We start from the raw sequence: 25,144 nt of genomic DNA, 5'->3' as shown, positions 1-25,144 counted from the left end.
CTGATCTATATGTCTATTTTTGTGCCAGTGCCATACTGTTTTGATTATAGAGCACTCAATGCTTAACATTTTGAGGAACGCTCTTCCAAGGTGGCCGCACCATTTTACACCACCGAGTAACAGTATATTACCACAAATTAATCAACATAAGAAACCTCTTCTCTTTAAAAAGCACCATTATTTTAAGCACACAAACCCCATTCAGTGAAAAAGGGTTAGTGATACAAGTATCTGATGAAGGATTTACATCCTAAATATAGGGGCCTCTGGCTGGCTGGGTTGGTAGAGCCTGCCACTCTGGATGGCAGGATCCTGAGTTCAAGCCCCATGTTGGGCGTGGAGCCCACCTAAAAAAATAAGAAAATAAAGTAAAAATACAAAATACATCAAGAACTCGTAATTCAGTAAGACAACATATTTTTTTTAAAAATTAGCAACAGATTGGGGCGCCTGGGTGGCTCAGTCGTTGAGCGTCTGCCTTCCGCTCAGGGCGTGATCCGCGGCGTTGTGGAATCGAGCCCCACATCAGGCTCCTCCGCGGGAGCCTGCTTCTTCCTCTCCCACTCCCCCTGCTTGTGTTCCCTCTCTCGCTGGCTGTCTCTATCTCTGCCAAATGAATATATAAAATCTTTTTTAAAAAAATTAGCAACAGACTAGAACAGACACTTTGCAAAAGAAGATCTACCAAAGGACCGATAAGCACATGAAACACAGTCAACATGAAGCATCAGAGAAATGCAGACGCCACTACAGTGATTACTACTTAGCTCTTTAGAAAGGCCAACACTAAAACGATTGACAGCTCCCATGCGGGCCGTGCTGTGGGACAGTATGAAATAACATCCCTTGATTTTGGCGATGCAGAACGGAACAACCATTTTGGAAACCAGTCTGGCCGTGTCTTGGAAAGTTAAAATACACTTCTTCCACGACCCACTCCACTCCTAGCTATTTACCCAAGAGCAAGGAAAACGCAAATGCACCGTAAGACTTAGGCAGGAATGTTTACGGGAGCTCCGTCGCAACAGACGAGAAACAACCCAGATGTCCCTCAAAAGGAGAGATAAGGACGTCTGCATTTAAAAAGGAGGGCATATTTTGTCATTTAGAACTTGAGCGCTTCCAGTCTCCCCCCGCTTGATTGTCAGTCCCGGGGGAGCGGGGTGCTCGCTCCCGGTGGTTCGCGCAGAGTCCGGCCCGGGGCCAGGGCGCGGGAGACTGCGCGCAGGGGCAAGCACGCCGGCGGGTGCACACTCCCGGGCCCGGGGCCGCCGGCCCTCCCGCCCCCCGGCAGCCCTTGCCCGCCCCCGCCGGCTGCGCCAGACGGGAGGGGGCCGGCTGCGGCCCCGCGGGGGACAACGCGCGCTCTGACAGACGGCGCGGGGCGCGCAGGCGGCGGGGCGGGCCCGGGGCGGCGGGGGCGGGCCGGGGCCGACGGGGCGGGCGGGGAGGTGAGGCCGGGCGGCCCGCCCCCGGGGGCCGGCCCTGAGCGCCCGCCCCGCCCCGCCCCGGCCGCGCGGGTGTGGGCCCGGCTCGCTGCGCCGCTCCCTCCGCTGGCGGACCCGCGCGGGCGCCGGCTCGGGCTGCGGGTGAGGGGCCGGGGCGGGGCGCGGCGGAGAGCCCGGGCCCGGCGGGGAGGAGGCGGGGGCTGGCGCTTGGGGCCAGCGGGGCTGCGGGCTCCACTGCACGCCGAGATTTCGGGCTTTCCCTCCCGGGCGGGGCGCGCGCACTTCCTCATTCCCGCGGGACCCCCTCTCGCGGCCGGCCCGGCCGGGCCTGAGCCCCGGGGCACCCCCTTGGCCCGGCTTCTGCTCCGCCCTGGTTTGGGGTCCCCGCGGGCCTGGCGGGAGTTCCTGGGCGCGCCGGCTCCGGGCCGGGAGGCGGGGCTGAGGGATTCTGGATGCGGGACCCGGGTACCGGATGGAGGTCAGAGGCGGGTCGGCGGGGCGTTGCAGACTGGCGGAGAAGAGGGGCTCCCATGGGAGGTGGAGGACCGTGGGGGCGGGTGCTGCAGGCTGATCACCTCCCTGAGGCCTCCCCATGCTCCCAGGATGGCGGCGACCCCCGAGAGCCTCTTCCCCTCTGGGGGCGACCTGGACTCCAGCCAGCTGCACATGGAGCCCGACGAGTTGGACACTCTGAGGGAGGGAGAGGACCCAGGTGCGCAGGGAGCTCGGCCCTCGGGGAGGAGAGGGGCGGAGAGCTCCGGGGTCCACACTCTAACACTTTCTCTCCTCCTAGCTGACCGGATGCACCCTTTTCTGGCCATCTACGACCTGCAGCCTCTGAAAATGCACCCGTTGGTGTTCGCCCCTGGGGTCCCGGTCACGGCCCAAGTGGTGGGCACTGAGAGATACACCAGCGGATCCAAGGTGGCCGGGCGGGCTCTGGGGAGCTGGGCGGAGGGAGGGCTGCGCCCCAGCGAGGGGACAGCCACTCAGCCCCTCGCTCCCCCAGGTGGGAACGTGCACCTTGTATTCTGTCCGCTTGACACATGGCGCCTTTACCTGGACCACCAAGAAGAAGTTCCGTCATTTCCAGGAGCTGCACCGGGACCTCCTGAGACACAAAGTCTTGATGAGTCTGCTTCCCCTGGCGCGGTAAGGGGACCCGTCTGCTTCCCGTCAAGGGCACGCGCTCCCACCCTGGGGCCGCATGGGCTGCCCCTGCCCCAGCCCCCCAGGCCACACCTTCTCCTGTCCCAGCTACTTTCCTGCCCCAGCTCTGGCCACGGGCCCCCCTCCCCTGACCCCGGTTACCAGGAAACCTTCCCAGCCCAGCTCTCCCTGTCCGTGGTTCTGTGCCAATAGCTCAGCCGGGCTGGATGCCCAAAATGCCCTTGGCAGCCTCCCTCCTTTTCTTGTCTCTGTTCTCAGGATAGGGGGCCTTCTGCCAGTCTCCAGGCCTCCCCCAGGATCCCATCTCTAGTGCCACAGGAATGCAGGCTCTCTGCTTCCCGGCTCTTTCTTGACCCTCCGCCCCCATCTCTTCCACAGCTTTGGTGTGGCCCACCCTCCAGACGGAGAGGCAGCCAACCGAGAGATACCCTCTCTGCCACGAGCGGGTCCTGAGGGCTCCAGCAGACATGCGTCCAGCAAACAGGTGCAACCAGACGCCAGGTCCCCTGGGAAGGCATCTGGTGTGCAAATGGCTCTGGTCCCATCTGTCTCTGTCTCTCATCCCTGCTTCAGAAGTACCTGGAGAATTACCTCAACCGCCTCCTGACCATGTCTTTCTACCGCAACTACCACGCCATGGTAAGGCCCCAGGGGCTGGACGCTTGTGCCGTTTAGGTGGACCTGTATCATCAGACCCCCAGATGGCGGAGGACCCGGGTCCGCAGGGTCCCAGGAGCTGAAAGCCCGAGTCTCTCCTCTGAGCCCTTGTCTTCCTCTGCAGACAGAATTCCTGGAAGTCAGTCGGCTGTCCTTTATCCCCGACCTTGGCTCCAAGGGACTGTGAGTGTCCGACACCCCTCACCCAGCTGCCCCGCAAACCTGTGGATCTCTCCCTGCTGGTGGATGGGGAAAGAATTGCAGGGAGAGGGCAGGCACTGGTGGTGGTGGGGGGGGCTCTGGATTCCTTTTGGGGCATCTCCTACTGGATTTTCCCCACAGGGAGGGAGTGATCCGGAAGCGTTCGGGCGGCCACCATGTTCCTGGCCTCACGTGCTGTGGCCGAGACCAAGTTTGTTACCGCTGGTCCAAGAGGTGGGTCCGGCCGTGGAGCTGCTGGGCCGTGGGGGGTGGGGGGGTGAAGAAGGAGATCGCGAGGGCAGGGAGGAATGGACGGAGCCCTTCCGCTCCAGGTGGCTGGTGGTGAAGGACTCCTTCCTGCTGTACATGTGCCTGGAGACGGGCGCCATCTCCTTTGTTCAGCTCTTCGACCCCGGCTTCGAGGTGCAGGTGGGGAAAAGGAGCACAGAGGCACGCTACGGGGTCAGGATAGACACCTCCCACAGGTAAGGCCTCCTGGTGTGGACGGACACCGGGGAGCAGGTGGAAGGAGAGGAAGGATTTCCACCCCCTGGAGCTGGCCTTGACTTGGAACCAGGGAACTGGTCTGGCCACATGCCTGGGAGTGCTCTTAGCCGGAGAGGGGTTTGAGTAGAAGCCTCAGAGAGCGAGTGACTCCTGATACAAAAGAAAAGGCCCTCCATCCATTCATCCATCCATTCATTTGACAAACCCGAGTGCCTGGTGCCCCTGTTGGGTGCCGGCCACCCAGCTGTGCACAGGGCAGAGTCATGCCTTGTTGGGTGGAGTCGGGAACGAGGGGACGATGGCAGGAAGTGCGGGAAAGAAGGAACAGCCTAGAGGGGAGGTGTCCGGGCAAGGCCGGGGCATGAAGGGTGAGGGCTGAGGTCCCGCCCCGTTCTTCCTGCTCAGGTCCCTGATTCTCAAGTGCGGCAGCTACCGGCAGGCACGGTGGTGGGGCCAGGAGATCACCGAGCTGGCCCAGGGCCCGGGCAGAGACTTCATTCAGCTGCACCGGCATGACAGCTATGCCCCGCCCCGGCCGGGGACCTTGGCCCGGTGGTGAGACCCTGACGTCCCTCCGGAGCTTGTCTGTGGGCTTCCGGACCCACTCGGTGTTTTCTGAGTCCTTGATCCTCTGAGTACCCTCCCCCTTTGGTCTCCTTGACCATCTGACCTCTAACCACACTGATACCTAATATCCCTCTGACCTCTCTGACCCCTCCCACTCCCTAATCTCCTCTGACCCTGACCTCTCTGACCTCCTGCAACCTTTTTACCTGCCCTTTACCCATGCTCTCTCTCTGCCTTAGGATTTCTTCAAAACTCTCTGATTCATTCATTCATTCATTCATTCATTCAGTAAACATTTTCTTAGCACCTACTGTGTGCCAGGCCCAGTTGCAGGAGGAATAGGACAGCTCCGTAGCTGATTCGGTCCACAGAACAATGGCAAGTTGCCGTGATTCGGTCCACGGAACAATGGCAAGTTGCCGTTCTGCAGGGAGATATGGGGTGCGGAGCACAGAGGGGGAGGCGCTGCCCCGGCGTGGGGATGTCAGGACAGGCTTGCAGGAGGCAGCAGCCTGCGCAGGGCCCAGAAGCCGGGAGTACTTGGCATGTTTTTGAGCGGCCAGGACGGACCCTTGCAGCGGGGGAGGGGTGGGGGGAGGGGAGGAAGAGTTGTGGCCAGAGAAGAGGCTGGGGGGGCTGCAGGGGCTGGCTGTGCTCCCCATGCTGAGTGGAGGCAGCTGGACTCCATCACAGGCAGGAGGGAGTCGGCGAAGCATTGTTTTCTTGGGGGTGCTTGGACATTTTTTTTTTTTTTTTAAGATTTTATTTATTTATTTGACAGAGATAGAGACAGCCAGCGAGAGAGGGAACACAAGCAGGGGGAGTGGGAGAGGAAGAAGCAGGCTCATAGTGGAGGAGCCTGATGTGGGGCTCGATCCCATAACGATCCCATAACGCCGGGATCACGCCCTGAGCTGAAGGCAGACGCTTAACCGCTGTGCCACCCAGGCGCCCCTGGACATTTGTTTTTTTAACAGCACAGCTAACAGCTGATAGTTGCCTAGTAGTGACTGTGTGCCGGGACCTGTCTTGAGTGTTTTCCGTGTCTTATTAGGTCCTCACGCGAACCCGGTGAGGCGGGTACTGTTGGCGCCATTCTACAGATGGGAACACTGAGGCGAGGATAGGTTGAGGAACCTGCCTAAGGTCACATAGCTTGTAAACAGCGGAACCCGGATTCAAAACCGGGCAGTCTGGCCCAAGACCCCGCTCTTCACCTTCACATTAGACTGTTTGTTATTAGAAAGGCAAACAAGGGGTGCCTGGCTGGCTCAGTGGGTGGAGTGTGCGACTCTCGATCTCACAGTCGTGAGTTCGAGCCCCACGTTGGCGTAGAGATTGCTTCAAAAGAGAAAATCTTTTTTTTTTTTAAGATTTTATTTATTCTTCAGAGATAGACACAGCCAGCGAGAGAGGGAACACAAGCAGGGGGAGTGGGAGAGGAAGAAGCAGGCTCATAGCGGAGGAGCCTGATGTGGGGCTCGATCCCAGAATGCTGGGATCACGCCCTGAGCCGAAGGCAGACGCTTAACCGCTGTGCCACCCAGGCGCCCCTCAAAAGAGAAAATCTTAAAAAAAAAATACATAACTGAAATAAAAAGTCAAACAACACGGAAGCATACTAAATAAAGCATTATGTTCCCATTCATTGCACAGCCCTTCGTCCTCAGCCCTACATCTCTCTACCCGCCCCAACAACCCATTTCTCTCCCCAGAAGTAACCCTCACAATAGTTTCATACTTACCTTCTCCGCTCTTTTCCTACATACTTTCGTAGGCTTATACACGTGTGTTACTGTTTGTTTCAATGTATATGAGATCATGCAGTCGCTTTTGTGGCTTGCTTTTTCTTCACTTAATTTGTGTGCTAGGGATTAGGCATTTAGCGTATTTCTCTATTTTATTTTTAAGATTTTTTATTTACTTTTTATTTGAGAGACAGCAAGCACGAGTGGGGAAGGGGCAGAGGCAGAGGGAGAAGCAGGCTCCCTGCTGAGCAGGGAGCTCAAAACGGGGCTCGATCCCAGGACCTCAGGATCAGGACCTGAGCCAAAGGCAGACGCTTAACTGACTGAGCCACCCAGACACCCCGGTTATTTCTCATTTTAAACAGTGCTGCAGTGAACACAGTCTTTGTCTAAGCATTTAATAGGATGTGTTCCTAGAAATAGAAGGACTGTGTGCATTTAATGGTATTAAAGAGTATGTGTGTCTGTTACTCTGATAGATACTGCCAAACTGTCCTCTAAAAAGGCTATAACCAATGTGTATTCCCACAGTCTATGAGAATGCTCACTTCCCCACATGCTAATAGTGAAAGTTAGCGGTGATCTTTATTTCTGCTAATCTCGTGGAGTGAAGACATGTTATTTCATTTTAATATCCATTTCCTTCTTCACTGGTGAGATTGAACATCTTTTCCTATGGCTGACCATTTAAATTTCCTCTGTGAACTGTCAGTTCTTACGCTTTGCTCACTTCTCAGTATGCTTGTATGTCTTTTTCTTATTGATTTGTTGGAACTCTTTATATGTGATGTATTAATCCTTCCACTCGTTAGTCATCCTCTTTCGGTTATTGTGTCTTTTGTAATTTTTTATTTTACTTAGCTTATACTGGCAAATTTGTCCCGCTTTGATACATCTGATAATACCATCTGATTGCTCCGATCACTTGATCTTTGACTGACCCTGCTGTCACCTCTGATCTATGACTGTCCTCCGGTCTTCACTCTCCAGAGCTTTCTGCCTTCTGACTCCCCTGACCTCCTTGGCTTGGCCTCCCCCCAGGTTTGTGAATGGGGCAGGTTACTTTGCTGCTGTGGCAGATGCCATCCTACGAGCACAAGAGGAGATTTTCATCACAGATTGGTGGTGAGTAAGGGAAAAGCTCAAACAGGAAGGGGCAGGGTAGGGCCTGCAGCGGATCAGCTTACCGGCCAGCAGAGGGAGGGACCGGGGAGGAGTGGCTGGCTGCTGGAGCTTAGCTTGCCTCTTACCTCCTGCTCCGAATCCCAGGTTGAGTCCTGAGATTTACCTGAAGCGTCCGGCCCATTCAGATGACTGGAGACTGGACATTATGCTTAAGAAGAAGGCGGTGAGGAGAGCGGTCAGGCTGCAGGGGCGGCGCGTGGGGGTGGCCTGTGGGGGGAGGTTGGTTAGAAGGGACTGCAGTGTGGGGGAAGGTAGGGAATCTGAGGCTTCCCTCTTCATGCCCCTCCTGTACCTGGTGCAGACTTCTCTCCCAGTACCCGCTACACTTTGTTGTCTTACCTGGGGGTGTATGTGTCTCGTCCTTCTCGCTGGACTCATATCGCTAGTTTCAGGACAAGGCTCGGTGCCTGCCATGTGGGGGGCATCTGTAGATGTTAATGGACGGACAGACGGATCATGTGCGAGTGGGGGCCAGTGGACGGATGGATGATGGGAAGGGGGACAGGTGGAAGGGTAGGAGGTCGGAAGAGGGGTCAGTGGGGAGGTGGGCGGATGTATGATGGATGGTACCTAAGGGGGTGAGTAAATGGTTGGGAAGATGGGTGGGTAGACACTGATCGGCAGGTGAGGAGCCGTGTGGCTGGAAGAGCAGGTGAACAGGGAGCTTGCCCGTTGCTAAGTCGGCTGCCAGCATCAAAGCAGGGCGTGAGCGTGCAGGCCCTCCAGGTTGAGTGGAGGCTCATACAGGACCCCCGAGCATGGGGAAGGGCCTGGGAGGGTGGAAAGGGGCCATCGTGAGAGAGGCATAAGGATCTGATCCCCCCACTCACCGCCAGGAGGAGGGTGTCCGCGTGTCCGTCCTGCTGTTTAAGGAAGTGGAGTTGGCCTTGGGCATTAACAGCGGCTATAGCAAGAGGGCGTTGATGCTGCTGCACCCCAACATTAAGGTGACTCTCGGGCAGCAGAGACCCCCCCACGAACGACGGCCCTGCCCCCTAGGCTCCCCCATCCCCTCAACCCTCCTTGCCTTCTCATCCTCCCACCTCCTGCCCTCCCTCCCAATGCTTCCTGTCTTCCCTCACCTAAGCCCCCCCTCATGAACCCCCCACACCTGCCGCAGGTAATGCGCCACCCCGACCAGGTGACCCTGTGGGCCCATCATGAGAAGCTCCTGGTCGTGGACCAAGTGGTGGCCTTCATGGGGGGGCTGGACCTCGCCTATGGCCGCTGGGATGACCTACACTACCGCCTGACTGACCTCGGGGACCCCTCTGGACCAGCGGCCTCTCAGGTAATCCCCCAAGGCCTTCCTGAGCTCCCCGAAACACACCTCCATGCCCGTCGTTCCAGGCGCTGCCCACATAAGGGTTCCTCTTTCCGGGGCTCCAGGAAAGTACTTGGAAGTAGACCAAGTCCGTTCCCCACCCGCACGACCCCTCCCCACTCCTCTGGGGTAGTGAGTACTGCCGACGGGGAGGGCCGGGTCAAACTCTCTCTGTCTCACTCTTACTCTGTGTCTCTCTGTCTCTGTCTCTGTCTCAGTCTTTCAGTGCTCCTCTCTTCTCTTTGGCCCTGGCTCTGTATGGCCCCCGTGACCTCTCCTTGCCCCTGGCTTGGGTGTGTTCCCCTACAGCCTGCCCCGCTGGGCCCCGACTCTCCAGGCCACCCAGACCTCTCCCAGAACCAACTCTTCTGGCTGGGCAAGGACTACAGCAATCTTATCGCTAAGGACTGGGTGCAGCTGGACCGGCCTTTTGAGGGTGAGGGTCCCCTCCTCCAAAGCCCCCAAGAGCGGAGAGTAGGGGCAGGCATCTGGGTCGAGGCAGGGGCTGTGAACGGGATGAGCCGGGTCAAGGATAACGCGGCCTTCCCTCTGGTCGGCTCCTCGTCCTCCTTGCCCCAAGTGTCCCCAGGAGACCATCCCTGACCTCGCCCCTGATTCTCCCGGGCCCCCTAGATTTCATTGACAGGGAGACCACACCCCGGATGCCATGGCGGGACGTTGGGGTGGCCGTGCACGGTCTGCCCGCCCGGGACCTGGCCCGACATTTCATCCAGCGCTGGAACTTCACCAAGGTGCTCACTCCGTCCTGGGGGGACTGGGGGTGGGAAGGAGTCACCTCCCACTGACTGCGATCCCTCCACCTCAGACGACCAAGGCCAAGTACAAGATACCCATGTACCCCTACCTGTTGCCCAAATCCACCAGCACGGCAGACCAGCTCCCCTTCACACTCCCGGGGGGGCAGTGTGCCACCGTACAGGTGAGGCTCCCGGGTTCAACCTGTCCTCACCCCTCCCTCCCTTCAGCCCACTCCTGGGGACCTGATTGCCCCCCAGACCCCTCTCCTGCGGTCAGGAGCCACATCATATTCGCTGTCCCCCCCAGGTGTTGCGGTCAGTGGACCGCTGGTCCGCAGGGACTTTGGAGAATTCCATCCTCAATGCCTACTTGCACACAATCAGGGAGAGCCGGCACTTCCTGTACATCGAGGTCTGACGGGGGGTGGGGGTGGGGCAGAGAAGGGAGGGGGCGCCCGAGGGGAGGGACTGAGGATAGCAGTGGGATCGGTCCTGAGAGGTGTGCAAGCCTGGGGCCCTGGGCCTGGAGCGTGGGGGTGGGGCTAGCGCGGAGCGGAGGGCATGCGGTCAGGCTGATGCCGGTCTTCGGTCCCTGCCCCAGAATCAGTTCTTCATTAGCTGCTCAGATGGGCGGACCGTTCTCAACAAGGTGGGCGATGAGATTGTGGACAGAATCCTGAAGGCCCACAAGTAAGGTGGACTGGCGGGAGGATGGGTTTGTGGGCGTGGTTTAAGCCCTGGAGGGGCCGGGCTTGGGGGAGTCCCCGCCTCTGACGCCCGCGCCCTTCCCCAGACAGGGGCAGTGCTTCCGAGTCTACGTGCTTTTGCCCCTGCTGCCCGGTTTTGAGGGTGACATCACTACAGGTGGTGGGAATTCCATCCAGGCCATTCTGCACTTCACCTACAGGTGACCCCCCATGGCCATCCATCGGTGCCCCTGTCCTGACGCTGTCCCGATCCCTTCCTGCTGGACTTTTGAGGTCCACCTTTCTCCTGACATCCCCCACCCCCCTCCCCCAGCCTCCACCTCTCTCACCCACTCTTTTCCCTCAGGACCCTGTGCCGCGGGGAATATTCAATCCTACATCGCCTCAAAGCAGCCAGTGAGTGCTGGGGGTGGGGGTGGGGGGTGGGGGGGTTGGTTCAAGCCCTGGACCCCTGGGCAGGGGACCCTAACATTCTTGCATGGTTCTGGGGCTACTGCTCTGAGACCACAGGTGGTCTTCCACTGCAGGGAGAAGCTTAGACTAGGCTCTAGACCTTTTGAAATGGGGAGGGAGCCGGGAGAGGGCTCCATCTGCACGTGAGGGCGCCTGTCACCTCACTCCCCCATCTTTCTTACAGTGGGGACAGCGTGGCGGGACTATATATCCATCTGTGGGCTTCGCACTCACGGAGAGCTGGGTGGGCACCCGGTCTCAGAGCTCATCTATATTCACAGCAAGATGCTCATCGCGGATGACCGGACAGTCATCATCGGTCAGTCCTGCATCAGGACCCCTGGCAGCGAGAGGGAGGGTGGGGAGAGGGGGAGCCGGGCCCAGCGGGGGTGGGGGGGTGATGGAGACTGGCTGGTCCTCTGGTGGAGGGTCCCCTCGGGGCTCAGGCTCACAAAGCGTGTCCTGCACCCGTGTCAGGCTCCGCCAACATCAATGACCGCAGCTTGCTGGGCAAGCGGGACAGTGAGCTGGCCGTGCTGATCGAGGACACGGAGATGGAGCCATCCCTCATGGACGGCCGGGAATATCAGGCGGGCAGGTTCGCCTTGAGTTTGCGGAAGCATTGCTTCAGGTAGAGCCGGGATGGGGTGCTGCGGGGGAGATGGGAGTCGGGAGGGGGCTGGGCTGCCTTCTGAGCAGATGTGAGGATGGCTTACAGGTAGTCCTGGAGTCCCCAGTCTGGCTTAGGGTACCAGCAAAGGAGGGCTATCAAAAAAATGAGAAACAAGTATTCTAAAAATATACATATTTTTAAAGATTTTATTTATTTATTTATTTGACAGAGAGACAGCCAGCGAGAGAGAGGGAACACAAGCAGGGGGAGTGGGAGAGGAAGAAGCAGGCTCCCCACTGAGCAGGGAGTCCATGCGGGGCTTGCTCCCAGGACTCTGGGATCACGCCCTGAGCCCAAGGCAGACGCTCAACCGACTGAGCCACCCAGGTGTCCTGGGTTTTCCAAGGATCTTATTCTGGTCTTGTGGGGACCCTTTTGTCCCGTAGTGTGATTCTTGGGGCAGATGCCCGGACAGACCTGGATCTCCGAGACCCTGTCTGTGATGACTTCTTCCAGCTGTGGCAAGACACAGCTGAGAACAACGCCAACATCTATGAGCAGGTGGGCACCGAGGACAAATCCATGGATTGTCCTGTTCAGGGTAGGATGGAGAGAGCCCCCGCCACCGAGCCATTCTCAGAAGGGAGATGAGGGTACAGGGGCATATCACGGATTCAGTGGCTCGGGGTCATTGTGGGGGGATATGGTGTGGGGACTGGGGGTGCCTGGCCCAGGTGGGGTTTTGGACTCTTGGCAGAGTCTCTCCAAGCCTTACTGCTTCTGTGCCCCCCGCCCACAGATCTTCCGCTGCCTGCCATCCAATGCCACACGCTCCCTGCGGGCGCTCCGGGAGTACGTGGCCGTGGAGCCCCTGGCCATGGTCAGCCCCCCTCTGGCCAGGTCTGAGCTCACCCAGGTCCAGGGCCACCTGGTCCACTTTCCCCTCAAGTTCCTGGAGGATGAGTCTTTGCTGCCCCCCCTGGGGAGCAAGGAAGGCGTGATGCCCCTCGAAGTGTGGACATAGCGGCAGCTGCAGGCCGGGACAGCTTACCAGCCGCCGGGCCCCACCGAGGCTGGCTCCCTGCCCCCAGCCCTAAGGACGGGGGGCAGTGCCCTCTGAAACCCAGGGCAGGCAGGCAGGCAGGCAGGCCTGAAGGGGACTAGAGAAGTCACAGCAGTGGAGCCTCCCTTGAGAAGCGGCCGGAAGAAGACGCTCCCGACCCTGGGCTGGGGAGGCAGGAGAGAGTCCTGGAGAAGTTCCTCCTCCCTGCTGGCCAGTTGAAACCACTGTTCTGGAGGAGAAACAAACCTCCAGCCCGAAAGCCTGGGGAAGCCTGTCCCTGCAGGAGAGGCCGGCTCTGTCCTGGGCCTTCCCATCTCTCCCTTCCTCCTCTTGCCCTTGAACCCGTCCCCCCACGGCCTCTCCTGGCTCATTACTGCCGAGATGGAGGGAAGGATGAAGCCTGTCCTGGCTTCAGCCCCCACGGTGGGGAGGGTGGGGCGGGGCGCACACTAACTCCCTCCCCCTGCCTATACACAGACACTAGCTCTATATCCGTTCAATAAGCATTTCATAAATAAAGGCATAGAAGAGGTCCCTGCCTCTTCCTTGGCCAAACCAAGAACCGAGAGCGTGCCTCTCCCCTCCCACCCACGTTAGCACTGGGCCCCTGGGCCTTCTCGCCACCCAACTCCTGTCTCCTTTTTGCGGCTTCGTCTCCATTGTACTAGTCTGTAGTTTCAGAGCTCGGCCACCCAGCTGCGGGGAAGAGGGGGCTTCACAGTGCACCTGGCTGGCAGGAAGGGCAGGGCCAAGCCAGGACACCTGGAGAGCCGGGATGCTGGTGGTTCCCTGCGCAGGAGGGAACGGAGGGGCTGCCTTTGGTCCTCGAGTGACAGCAGGGGATGAGGCTCCGGGAAGCCCCTTTGGGAATGGTTAAAGGCATAGGCTTGAGGCCAGGAAGAACTGGGCCCAAATCCTGAGCTTGTCATGGCCGAGGTGACCCTGTCAAGTCCTACCACTTCTCTGGGCCTCAGGGGTCCCAACTGGGAAATGGGAACAATACATACCTGGCTTGCTGTGAAGATGCACTCACCTACCCTGCAGACGCGAGCAGGCGCTCAGTAGCCATTTGCGGTGGGGGGGCTAGCCTATCGCAGTGCAGGTATGGGCCATTTCCATGACTTCCCAAAGTTCTGCGGGGACCCAGTGCAGACGCGACCCGGAGACTCTGCGGGTCCATTGCAGACCCACCGCAGGGAGGCCAACGTGGCGGCAAAGTGAGCCACGTGACTTTGTTGGCTTCCCGGGGCTTGTCCTGTTCTTCGGCTCTCCTTCCATGCACTAGGAAGCTGTTTTCTGTTGGGTAAACATTGTCGTGCCCATTATGTCGCATGGCTCTGTATTAGGCATACAGGGGCGCCTGGGTGGCTCAGTCGGTTCAGCTTGACTTGATTTCGGCTCAGGTCATGATCTCTGGGTCGGGAGATGGAGCTCCGGGCGGGGTTCCACGTTCAGCACGGTGTCTGTTGGACATTCTCTCTGTCTTTCTCTCTCTCCCTCAGCCCCTCCCCCCATTTGCACTCTCTCTCTAAAATAAATTTGAAAAATTTTAAAGATTTTTTTTATTTATTTGACAGAGAGTGAGAGAGAGCACAAGCAGGGGAGCTGCAGGCAGAGGGAGAAGCAGACTCCCCGCCGAGCCGGGAGCAGATGCGGGACTCGATCCCACGACCCTGAGACCATGACCTGAGCCAAAGGCAGATGCTTCACCGACTGAGCCACCCAGGTGCCCCAAAATAAATCAAATCTTTAAAAAATAAAAGCAGGGGCGCCTGGGTGGCACAGCGGTTAGGCGTCTGCCTTCGGCTCAGGGTGTGATCCTGGCGTTATGGGATCGAGCCCCACATCAGGCTCCTCTGCTATGAGCCTGCTTCTTCCTCTCCCACTCCCACTGCTTGTGCTCCCTCTCTCGCTGGCTGTCTCTATGTCTATCGAATAAATAAATAAAATCTTTAAATAAAAAAAAATACGACAGAACGAGGTATGCCTGTAAATGGTAGGGTCTAGAAGAGAGTGTAGCACACACCGGATTGAAGAGGGTGACCTCCCAGGGCAGGCGGAGAGAAGGGGATAACGGAGGGGTATACACAGAGAGCTCTTCACCTGAATTAGTTCCATTTATGTAAGCGGAGTGCGGGGTAAATAAACTTGTATTTCATATATATATTCATTTCTTTTTGTGTATCTGAACTATTTTGCAATTAGGAAGAAGTTCAGTGCAGGTCCGGGCTTTTGCCTATCAGTCCTCAGCCTCGCTCCCCAGCCTGAGAATTGACCACAGGAGCAGGGGGAAGCAGAGGGGAGCAGAGGGAGGAATTTAGGAAGACTTCCTGGAAGAGGGGTGTGTGGGTGGATGACAATGGGGAGAAGGGGGATGCTGTTGCCCTGCTCCCGTCCTTTGAGCCCAGCCCTCCCTTCCTCTGAAGCAGTCACTTGCACTCAAGAAATCCCCCCTCTCACATACAGCGGTCCCCTGGTACTAATTGGCATCCTGCTAATTAGCCTCATTGTCAGCGGTAAGTGCCTCTTTCCTGAGGGGACCGTTACCTCATTAACCGAAGGAGGGGGGTAGTGGAGAGAGCAGCCCTCCTCCTGCTGAGGTGGGCTGGAGCTGGGTGGGCTTCTGCTCACACTATCTGTTGGTCTATCTGCAACCCCCGCCCCCACATACACACAATTAATCCTGGAATTTCTTGAATGGAAGGCAGCACAGTGCAGGGAAAAGCAGTGGGCTTGGAACAGGAGAGGTGACTCGAGACCCAGGAAGAAGAGAATGAATCCAGACTCCCGAGGTGTGTGGGAGGCCCCGAGGGCACTGGGGCCTGTGGGAGAGGTTCCTCTGTCCCCAAGGGGGTCCTACAATTTGTCTTATTTTTAATATTTTAACTTTCCTTGGGGCACCTGGATGGCTCAGTCAGTTAAGCATCCGACTCAATTTTGGCTCAGGTCATGATCCCAGGGTCTTGGGATGGAGTCCTGTGTCAGGCTCCTTGCTCAGTGGGGAGCCTGCTTCTCCCTCTCCCTCTGCCCCTCTCCCCCACAAGAATACATTTAAAAAATATATCTTCATTTTCTTTGATGCCCGATCCAGGACTTTCTCTACTACACCGTCTGTAAATTTTTATTACGGACAATTCCATATATACACACCTAATAGACGACATGAACGCTCATGCCTCCAAGTGTCCATACTCCAGCCTCAGTAATTACGAGCACGAGGTCAGTCTTGTTTCTTGGCACTTCCCACCCTCCAGGCTGCACTGCCGCTTGAGTTCGCGTGGCCAGCCTATCCCTGCCATCTTCATCTGCTCACTCATTGATTCAGTGTCTCTCTTTTTTAAAGATTTTATTTATTTATTTGGGAGAGAGAGAAAGGGAGAGCATGTGCACAAGCAGTGGGAGCAGCAGAGGGAGAGGGACAAGCAGGCTCCCCGCTGAGCAGGGAGCCCGATGTGGGGCTCAATCCCAGGACCCCGGGATCATGACCTGAGCCGAAGGCAGATGCTTAACCGACTGAGCCACCCAGGCGTCCCTTAGTATCTCTTTAGTAAACACTGCCTATGAGTCAGGCATAAGCAAATGTATTGAGGACCTAGTATATGCCAAGTACTTTACATATCTAATTTTATTTTATCCTAATCTATTATCTCTATTTTATAGATGATAGAATTGAATCTCAGAGAGATTAATGACTTGCCCAAAGGACTAACTTCAAATTTTGTTTTTCCCTACTATCCCATGGTCTTGATCTTGCATTACCAGATATCCCAGTGCCTGCCCACGACAGACGCCTTCATTCACTTAACGTGTTACTGAACCTCTAAGGGGCGCCAAGACCTGTGCTGAACAAGGCTGACATGATTCCTGCCTTTTAGGAGATGCGACAGACATTTACAATTCAAAGTCTCAGTGTTACTATGGATTTAAGGCAGGCAGTTAAAACAGAAGAGCTAAACTCAGCCTTGGCGGTCAAGGAAGGCTTCATGGAGGAGGTGATTTAGACATGTAAGGCAAAGCAAAGTGCAGTCAGAGTGGGCGTGGTCAGAATATTCCAGGGAGAAGAAACAGCAGGTGCACAGGCTGGAGGAAGGTCTGTTGGGTTCTGGCCACTGTGAGTAGAAGATTTCAGTATGGCTAGAATACGTGAGATCGAATGGCAGAGTGTGGAAAACAAGGCAGAAGAAGCAGGCAAAATCTTGAAGGGTCTTTGATGTCATACTTTATTCAAAAGTGGGGGCGCAGTGAAGGGTCACAAACAGGAGAGTGACATCAGATTTGAGTTTCAGAAAAATCACTGTGGGTATGGAGAATTGACTTAAGGGGGTCCAGGCAGGGAGACCAAGCAGGTGGCTGATAAAGAGGAATGGAGATAAGTGGTGATTGTGGCGTGGACAAGGACAATGACAAGGCAAACAGGACGGGAGGGGAGCAAAACTGGACGTGCATCCAAATGTGCTACAGAGAAGGGTCTAGAAACGAGGATGTTAACCCCTTTCCAAGGACTTTTCATTCAAACTCTCCTAAGTGATGTTTGCATTAAGACGGGTGGTGGGCTCTTTCAGAGACAATATTGCTGGAAGTGATCTCGGGGAGCAAACAGCCTTCTTTCTCAACTTCGCAGGGAAAGAAAAGCCCAGAGAAGCAAAGCAACTTGCTCAAGGTCACACAGCAGACACTGGCAGAACATGACTCCTGGTTCTTTTCATAGCCTCACCCAGCCTCCAGTGAGGCTAACGGCTGGGGTTGCTGGGCCCACACTAGACCTAAGGTGACCCAAGCAAGATCTGGAGAGGTTGGACACAGGTCCCTCCACCTCTCCTCCGCCTCTCCCTGCCACCCCTGCCCCCCCACGCGGCTCCAGTGATCGGTCAATGAATAACTGTTGAAACAGCTCCTTTGTGCAGGGACAAAGGTGTGCGGGGAGGATTCCCCGTCCCGAGATCCCCAGACCCCTCCTCAACACTCCCCACTCCAGCCAGGGAAGGGGGTAAAGGGCACTCTCCAAGCACCCGGCGCCCCCTCCCAACTCCCACGTGGTTTCTCTAGCCAAATTCTCACCCCAGGCCCCTCCCTCGGCGGCTCCACTGTTGCCATGGCAATTAGGTGGGTGGACAGCCCATCCTATCTAGAGGCCACCCAGCCCTCGCGTGGGGAGTTACCATAACAACCCCCCTAGTAATAGGGGGGTTGAGTCCCTCCCCCCTTCCCCCGCAAATAGAGGTGGGTGGCTTGATTGGCAGCTGGGCACACGAAAGAGGAGGAAAAGGGAAGGAAAAGCGTCAAAGGAGAGCGAAGAAGGAAATGGGGGAGAGAAAGGGCAAAACACAGGGGAAGGGAAGGAAACGCGTGTGCGCACGCGCGCCGGCCGGTGGGCGCGCTCCGCGGCCGCCCGGCCACCGCCCACTTCTGCTCGCCAGGCTCGCGCGGTCGCTCGGTCCTCGCGCGCGCCTTTCGCTCTCGCTCTCTCTCCTGCGCCTGCGCGCAGGTGTCGGCGCCTAGGGGGAGGGGAACCCGGCGCGCTCGCGTCACGTTCCCTCGTCCCCCCTCCCGGCGCGCGGCCACTCCGCGCCTGCGCAGGAGAGTCGGGAGGCTCGGGTTGCGGGCTCCGGGCGCTAGCTCCTGTCAGTCGGTGGGTCGGTCCTCCCGCCGGCCCTCCCCCTCCGCGTCCTCCGGGGGAGGCGCGGCGGAGTCCGCCCCCGGGATCCCCCGATGGGGGAGAAGCGGCGACGGCGGCAGCGGAATAACCGAGCCGGAGCGTGAGCGGCCCCGGGGCCCGGCTGCCCGCGGAGGCCATGGGCGACCCAGCCCCCGCCCGCAGCCTGGACGACATCGACCTGTCCGCCCTGCGGGTGAGCGCGCCGCCCCCAGCCTCGCCCCGGTTCCTGCCCCCCGTCGCCGGGGAGCGGAGCGGACGCCCGCCTCAAGTGCCCCCCGGGCGCCCTTCCTCCGGCCCCGGCGTCCCCCGCCCCTCGCCCCGGCGCTGGCCGCTGCGGGGCCCCCGCCCTCGGCTCCCCTTCCCCGTGCACGCGCTGCAGATTCCGGGAGCCAGGTCGGTCCCCGCCCTGTGCTGCCCCGCCCCCACACTCCCCTGCCACCTCTGCCTGCACGCGGGCCCCGGACCCCCTTCCCCCACCCCGCTCCCCCAGCCCCGCCACCTGCAGAGTATCGCCGCCCGTGCCTCTCCCTGGCCCCGGCCCTCCCTCCCGGCCTCTTTCCAGCCTTGCCCTTACTCGTGTCTCCTTCCTCCTCCTCCTCTTCCTCCTCCTCCTCTCCTCTCTCTCGGCGCCTCGGATTTTGACTTTGCCACTGCCTTGACAGCCTCCCCCTCCTCGCCCACCCCTGGATTGCACCTCTCCCCTGGCCGGAATTTCAGCCTTCCCCTCTGTACCCCGCGCCTCCTGCGGTCGCCCTGGTCCCCGTGCTCAGCTCTCCCTCTGCCTCCTCTCGTGTTTCACGTGCAGCAGTCCAGAACCAGGCATTTCCGGTCTCAGGGTCCCTGCCTAGTGCACGACCAACTCTGCAGCGGTGTGGGGCTGGAGCGGAGACGAGGGGGGGGGGCGCTGGTTCTCTCCCGAAGCCCTGGCACGGGCCACGGAGAGGATGTTTATGTGTATGGACTCACACAGAACATGTGGTCGGTGGGGAGGCTGCAGAAGGGTGGGGGGGGGAGAAGGTGATGGAGATCTCTCAGGGGAGGGGCTCCTTAGGAAAGGGGATCAGCGGAAGCAACCACAGCAGGAATTTCTTCGAAATACCTGTTTATTGACCCTTCTGGGGCACGTGCACGCCCTCGTTTGGGAGCTCTCAGGAGCGTTTGTGTTCTTCAGCAAGGTGCTCCGGCTTAAGGGGCGACTTCGTGATTTCAAGGTGAACGCTCCACAGACTGTCCACCCAGGTGCCGTGTTATGCTGCGTCCTCCGGGCTTCCTCAACAGGCCAGGGGGTGGGGGACAGCAGGATTTCCCGTCTCTGGGTTGGCTTCTCCGCAGGCCCCTGTTTCAATGGTCTGGCTTCGGAGTTCGCCAGGGAACACGGCCAGTAGTGGGAAAAGGCGGTCAGCCACACAGGTGCCCCGGATACGCCTGGAGGGGGAGAGGGGAATTGAGGAGAGCAGAGTCATGTCGTTAATTGGGTTTCTCTAGGTGACACAGTTTTTCTTGCCATTCAGGTCATAATTTGTTTGGTGCAGTGTTGGGCTAGGAGACCTGGCTTGCTGGAGATAAGGTGATAAGTTGCTGCGGAGGGAGACTCAGCATTGAATTTCATTCTGTGTGTGTGTGTGTTGGTGGTAGAGGAATTCCCAGCTCCCCTTAATGTGCTCTGCTCTGGTGTGAACCCGCATCTTCCCTTCCCACCTTGGTTGTTGATTAACCCTGGCCACAGGTCCCTGTGGTTCTGGTGGCTGATATACAATAAAAAAAACGGGAGGGTCCAAACTGTGACCTTTGGCTGAAACCCTGTGGAACTCTGCTCGGGCTTCTCTTTTCCTTGAATCCTCCACTCTCGCCTGGACTCCCCAGCCTGGGATTTCCAGCAATTCTGCAAACACCCTCTGACCTTGGCTGTGGTATTTCCTTTCTGGACTTCTCTGCTAGAAGCAGTGTTAGCCTCCTGCCTCATTCTCCTCTCCCTCCATTCAAGAGAGGCCTGGGACCTGCTCCCAGGGCTTCTGTCTTTCCTGCCTCCTGCTTCTCAGGGAAGCACTCCCTTTCCCCTCACCCCGCCACTACCTCCACCCCTCTACTGCAGGGCAGGAGGGAGGGCTGTGCTTTCTTTGAAACGGGGCTACAGAGGGCCTCCTTTCTCCTTGCTGCTGACCTTTTCCGGGTGCCTGTTCCCTCCGCTCCACCTGCAGAGCAGCTGTGGCCCTGTGGAGTGACATCTCCTGTTCTGTGCCTGTCTCTTCTCCAGTGGGAACCGGCAGCCTGGGGAATTAGCAGCAAAGCCTGTTTCCCCTCTCCTACAGCATCTTGTGTCGGGGGCCTGGGGGCGGGGGTTTGAGAGAGGAACATGTTCACTTATTAGCTGGCCTTGTAGAGCCCACATTGTCTTTCTCCTTGGTTCAAGAGAGGGTTTGGCTTTCAGCTGGTGATGAGAGGAATACTTGGATAGGGGGCCAGACTGAACGGCACTCAGCTCCTAGCCTCATGCGGAAAGGCCAGAGGGCCTGCGCTTTGTAACCCCAGGCGCACTTGACCTCTGAGGTTCCATTTCTACTGCAGCCCAGTAGCGGGGGCTGTGGACTCCTGAGTTCAAGTCCCGGCTTTCTCACTGTGTAACCTTGTCAGATTCTGCGGAGAGCCCTTGCTCCCGGCTCTGTGTGGGGAGAGTAACGGTGCCGAACGCAGAGTGGCTGCGGACTCACCAAGTGGAGTGGTCGGTCCGGCGGCCGGCACATGGGGCCGTTCTGCTGCTCGTGTCATCAGATGGCAATCAGAGACGCCTTCCAGCGCAGCTGCACCTGCTAGCACCGCTTCCCCCGCTTGGTTTCTGTGGAAGTTTTATACAGCAGTCCCTTAGTCTGCATGCTCTTACTTCATCGTGTTTGTCACTAGCCGACAGATATATTTGTTTTTATCAACCTCGACGAAAATGTGACTTCAGTGGAAGCTAGGATCTTGACTGTTCGGCTCATTTTTGCGTGCCGGCGTCCGTGTCGGTGTTTTGCACATGACGGGGCTCAACGTGTGTTGAAAAACGCGTGTTATGACAAGTGAGCGCTCTCAGCACAACGCTTGCTCAGAGAGAGCATCCAGTAAATGCCCTGCTCGTTAGGCGTCCTCTTGCCCCTCTTCTACAGATACACAGTTGAGACTATCTCTTCTGAGTTGTTTTTGGAATCAGATCTTGTCTGGTGGTAAACAGAGTTCTGGAAGCCTCCGTCTGAGTGTGATGCCCTGAAAGTAAACTTAGGACCATCCAAGAGAAAATGTGGGCCTCTTGTTTCAGACCTTCTCTCTGTCCCAACTTGGTGACGTTCCAGAAGAATCTTCTGACTTGTGGCTCTTGGCTTCCCACAAAGGCTAAGTATCAGTAAACCGGATGGGACAAGGAGGGAGCCGACCTCAGGCTGACCTCTTTCCTTTCCCTTCGCTCCTTTCGGTTGACCCACTTCATAAATCAAACAGCTTCTCTTTACTGTCCGAGCAGCTGGAAGTCTTAGGCTGCAGTGCCCTTGAAACCGTGGAGCTGTGCTCGGTGTCGCCATGTTGAAGTAATATCAGGGCGCCCAGTCAGGAGGGACTTGTTGCAGGGTAGTTGTGCAGACAGACATGGTGAAGCCTCTTCCCCTCTCTTCTGTCCCCATGAGGCTGTGGGGCCAGCACCACTGGGAAAGCTGGCAGCTCGGGCCCTGAGCGCCGTGGACGGCCAGTGTGTTCGGATGCGCTCACTGTCCAGGTGTGGATGGCACCTGCCTCAGGTGGGGCAGCGCGAAGCCTGACCTCCTGCAGCAGAAAGAATGGCATCAGGTAGTGACTTTTCCCCCAGAGAACTGCAGAGGGGAGGTGGGGCTGTAGCGGGGGGGCAATGAAGCGCGGGGCTGCTGTGGCAGAACGATGGAAGGAAGGTTACAGAGAACTTTGCTAGAGCCAGCTGTTCGGCCTTCCCCCCACACCAGGGGAGAGAGCCCCACCCTCTCTGCTGTCGGACGGAACAGATTGCTGTGGCCCTTAGGGATAGGTGGAGGGGACGGTGTGTGGAACAGTGGGGTTTCGACAGTGAAGACAGCAGGAAGAGGGTCAGCAAGAGAGCCGGCTGGCCCACCCCTCACGCTGGCCCCAGGAGCTCCGCAAACACTGTGCTGTGTGAAATCCTAATGTCAAACCTGGCCTCCGTTCCTTCGACTTTGGACGGCGTGCCTCGCACAGTTTGGCTATGCAGTGTCCTCCCCTGTTATTTTGGGACAGGATGGCAGGAAGTATGCAGCCACTCTTTACAAGCTCGTACTCGGGCCTTGGTCTCTAAGTGAGGAATGTGGAGGTCACCTCTCAACCAGAAACACAGAACAGGCCTGGGAGAGCATCTCCAGAAGCCTTCCGAGAGTCGGCCTGACTAATCTTGCTGGCTCCAGACAGAGTTGAGCCAGATGAAGTGATGGAGGACATCCCTTCCTGTGTTGGTCACCCGCCCCTGGCAGGCAGCTGCTTTGAAAAGCAGGTCCTGGTGCTGTGGGAAGGGTGTCACGTCAGGCTCAGAACTACACGAACCTGTGGCATGAGAGCTCTGCCTCGTCCATCGAACACATGATTTTGCAAGCTCAGGGTCGGTCTTTCTTTTTTCTTCTTTTTTTTTTTTAAGATTGATTTATTTTAGAGAGGTGGGGGAGCAGAGGGAGAGAATCTTCCAGCAGACCCCCCACTGAGCATGGAGTCCGACTCGGGGCTCCATCCCACAACCCATGATACGATGACCTGAACCAAAATCAGGAGTCAGACGCCTAACCGACTGAGCCATCCAGGCGCCGCGTCAGGCCCCCCCTTAGCTGTTGCTGCTCTCCTCAATATCTCGGAATCCTCAAGGTCGGGAACTTTTTATTGAGTCTGATTCCCGTGAATTATGCCGATTTTCTGTTGTCCCGTCTTCAGTCATCTCGAAATCCGATCCCCAGTCCTTTCTCCTCCCTGAGCATCCGCTTCACACCCCCGACTCCCTCCGTCTTTCCTAGGTTGCAGAAATAGAACAAAAAGTCAGGTTAATAAGTCACCTTTCAAAACGTTTCCCGAATGCCCACAGAACATAGGGAGATAGAAACCTTCCTTGGTAGCAGACGTGGGCCCTGGCCACACCCACGTTCATTCTCTCCCCTCTCCCCTTCTTCCTGCCATTCTCCTCCTAACCAGCTCGCCCTTGACTTGCGTCTGGGATTCTTCCATCCACGGGAAGCTCCTCCAGAGGCTAACTGAGAAGGTACTTGAGGCTTTCTGTTCTTTCTAAGGGTGAGGAATGGTACACGGAGGAGAGAGGAAAGAGATGGAATTACAGTGACCCAAGGAGCCCCTGGAGATTGCAGTCCAGCGGCCAGACGGCCTGAGGTTGTGCTTGTTAACTGTGGCTAGGCTTCCTGTTTTGTTTGCAGAAAGATCTGGAACTAGGCACAGAGGGCACACTGATGAACGAGATAGACTGGGTTTTCCTGCAGTCTAGGAGTGGGGAGAGACATTAACAAAATAATCAGACATATATATGTGTGCGGCTACGTATGTAATTGCAAATTGTGATAAAGGCGATGGCAGAAAACTTGCGTATGTCAGGAGTGTGTGTAACAAGGGTCATTCTTACTTTTTATAGACGAAAATATTTGGTGGGTCAATGGAGAGAAACAGATGACATGTCTGAACACCGAGCTGGCATTGCCACAGAAAGAACAGCTGGAGGAGAACCAGCGGGTAGAGCGTGGTGATGGCCAGAGCGGGGAGACCTGGGAATGGGGCCGTGCTTAGGGCGGAGCGTTTAGTCAACAGCCAGGCGCCTGGGGCCTGAGGATGGGGGGGGAGCTCCAGGCTTACCGTCCAAAAGGATTTCTTCTGAACCTTCCTGTGGGAGGAACAAACGAGTTTGATTTCAAGGGTAAGGGAATGTACCTGGGAGGGCGTATGACTCAAGGACCCTCGTGTTTACTTATTGGGGGGAGGGTCTCAGGACGGGGTCACTGTGAGCCACGCGTCGCTCTGCAGAGGGTGGGTGAGTGTGCCGTGGTCTGGCCCAGGTGCATGAAGGACAAGGGTTATCACCGGACACGTTATTTTAGGTCTGTGATAGAGGTGTGCGCGGCGTGATGTGTTCGTACGTGGACACGGTGAGATGGTTACTGCCGTGCGGCTACTCCACATTCCCATCTGCTCACACAGTCACCTGGGGGGGGCGTGTCAGTGGCTGTGAGCCTGAGCTCTGGCTGGGCTTGGGAGGTGGGTACATCTCCCAGAAATAAGCACAGGCGGGCTGGGCCCTGGGCCCGACTCTTGCTCTCACGGTCTGCGGGAAGTGGGCTTCTTCTCAGCGTTTAGGTAGATGCCGTCTATAAATAGACGAGAGTCTCAATTTACATTGTGTGCAAGTAAAGCATGAGTGGGGTGTGCAGGGGGACTGTTCCTGGTTTTGCACGTTTTAAATGAAGCAGGGCTGGGGAAGCCACAGTCTTGGTCTTCTTGGAGGAGACAGACGCCAGAAGCTTTGGTGGCGGGCCGTAGAGAGAGTGGTTGGTGGCACAGCCTGTGGGAGGAGCCGTAGCGGCCAGAGAGGGATGAATGGAGGACTATAAGGAGGGGGCTCTGCCTAGGAAGCATGGGGTGGCTGGCAAGGGAGGAGGCCAGAAGGCCTTGGACAGCAGAGGTGATTAGACCTTAGACTAAGCTGGGAAGTACGTGTCCCCATGGCAGGAGAGTCTGCAGGGCCCACCCCGGAGCCCCCTGCAACCCGAGCCCCTGACACCCTGGAGCCCCCAACACCCCGGCACCCGGAGCCCCCTGCACCCCGAGGCCCCAATACCCGGAGCCCCTGGCACCCCGGAGTCCCCTGTACCTGGAGCCCCCGATTCCCCAAGCCCCCAGCACCGTGAGACCCCAGCACCCTGAGACCCCAGCACCCCGGAGTCCCCAGTACCCCAGAGTCCCCAGCACCCCGGAGTCCCCTGCACCCAGCTCCCCCGCATCTGGAGTCTGGGCTGCAAGGAAGGAGCTCTGCCTCCTGGCCTGTGGGACGAGAAGGCCTCCTGAGAGCAGGACTGAGTGGGGCTGGCCTTCTGGG

At 57.6% G+C, this 25,144-nt stretch overlaps 2 protein-coding genes across 11 annotated transcripts in view; both read left to right on the top strand.

The window, feature by feature from the left end:
• The first annotated feature begins 1,510 nt into the window (after positions 1-1,510).
• Positions 1,511-14,099, top strand: PLD2 (phospholipase D2). The gene is made up of 25 exons (XM_045797442.2): positions 1,511-1,589; positions 2,051-2,160; positions 2,242-2,372; positions 2,458-2,600; positions 2,997-3,102; positions 3,192-3,257; positions 3,400-3,458; positions 3,618-3,710; positions 3,809-3,961; positions 4,389-4,538; positions 7,340-7,423; positions 7,568-7,646; positions 8,320-8,430; positions 8,604-8,774; positions 9,117-9,243; positions 9,441-9,559; positions 9,634-9,747; positions 9,873-9,977; positions 10,167-10,255; positions 10,359-10,472; positions 10,619-10,668; positions 10,910-11,044; positions 11,203-11,356; positions 11,785-11,899; positions 12,138-14,099. Exons 2-25 carry the CDS (start codon positions 2,052-2,054, stop codon positions 12,360-12,362), a joined length of 2,802 nt encoding a protein of 933 aa, XP_045653398.1. The 5' UTR covers positions 1,511-1,589; position 2,051; the 3' UTR covers positions 12,363-14,099.
• Positions 14,100-17,958: 3,859 nt separating this feature from the next.
• MINK1 (misshapen like kinase 1) overlaps positions 17,959-25,144 on the top strand; it is a 43,598-nt gene continuing 36,412 nt past the window's right edge. For 9 of the 10 annotated variants that reach the window (XM_087867512.1, XM_087867514.1, XM_087867513.1 and 6 more), the window contains exon 1: positions 17,959-18,250. In XM_087867512.1, the coding sequence (XP_087723638.1) occupies positions 18,194-18,250 (57 nt within the window). In that variant the 5' untranslated portion in view covers positions 17,959-18,193. Of the gene's footprint in view, positions 18,251-22,731; positions 23,969-25,144 lie in introns of those variants that run through there. The other variant, XM_087867511.1, reaches the window with a different exon arrangement.

The sequence above is a fragment of the Ursus americanus genome, chromosome 14 (genome assembly GCF_024610735.1).
Source record: "Ursus americanus isolate L20-20 chromosome 14, mUrsAme1.1.p, whole genome shotgun sequence".
Taxonomy (NCBI): Eukaryota; Metazoa; Chordata; class Mammalia; order Carnivora; family Ursidae; genus Ursus; species Ursus americanus.
This window is presented reverse-complemented; position numbering and strand designations above follow the sequence as displayed.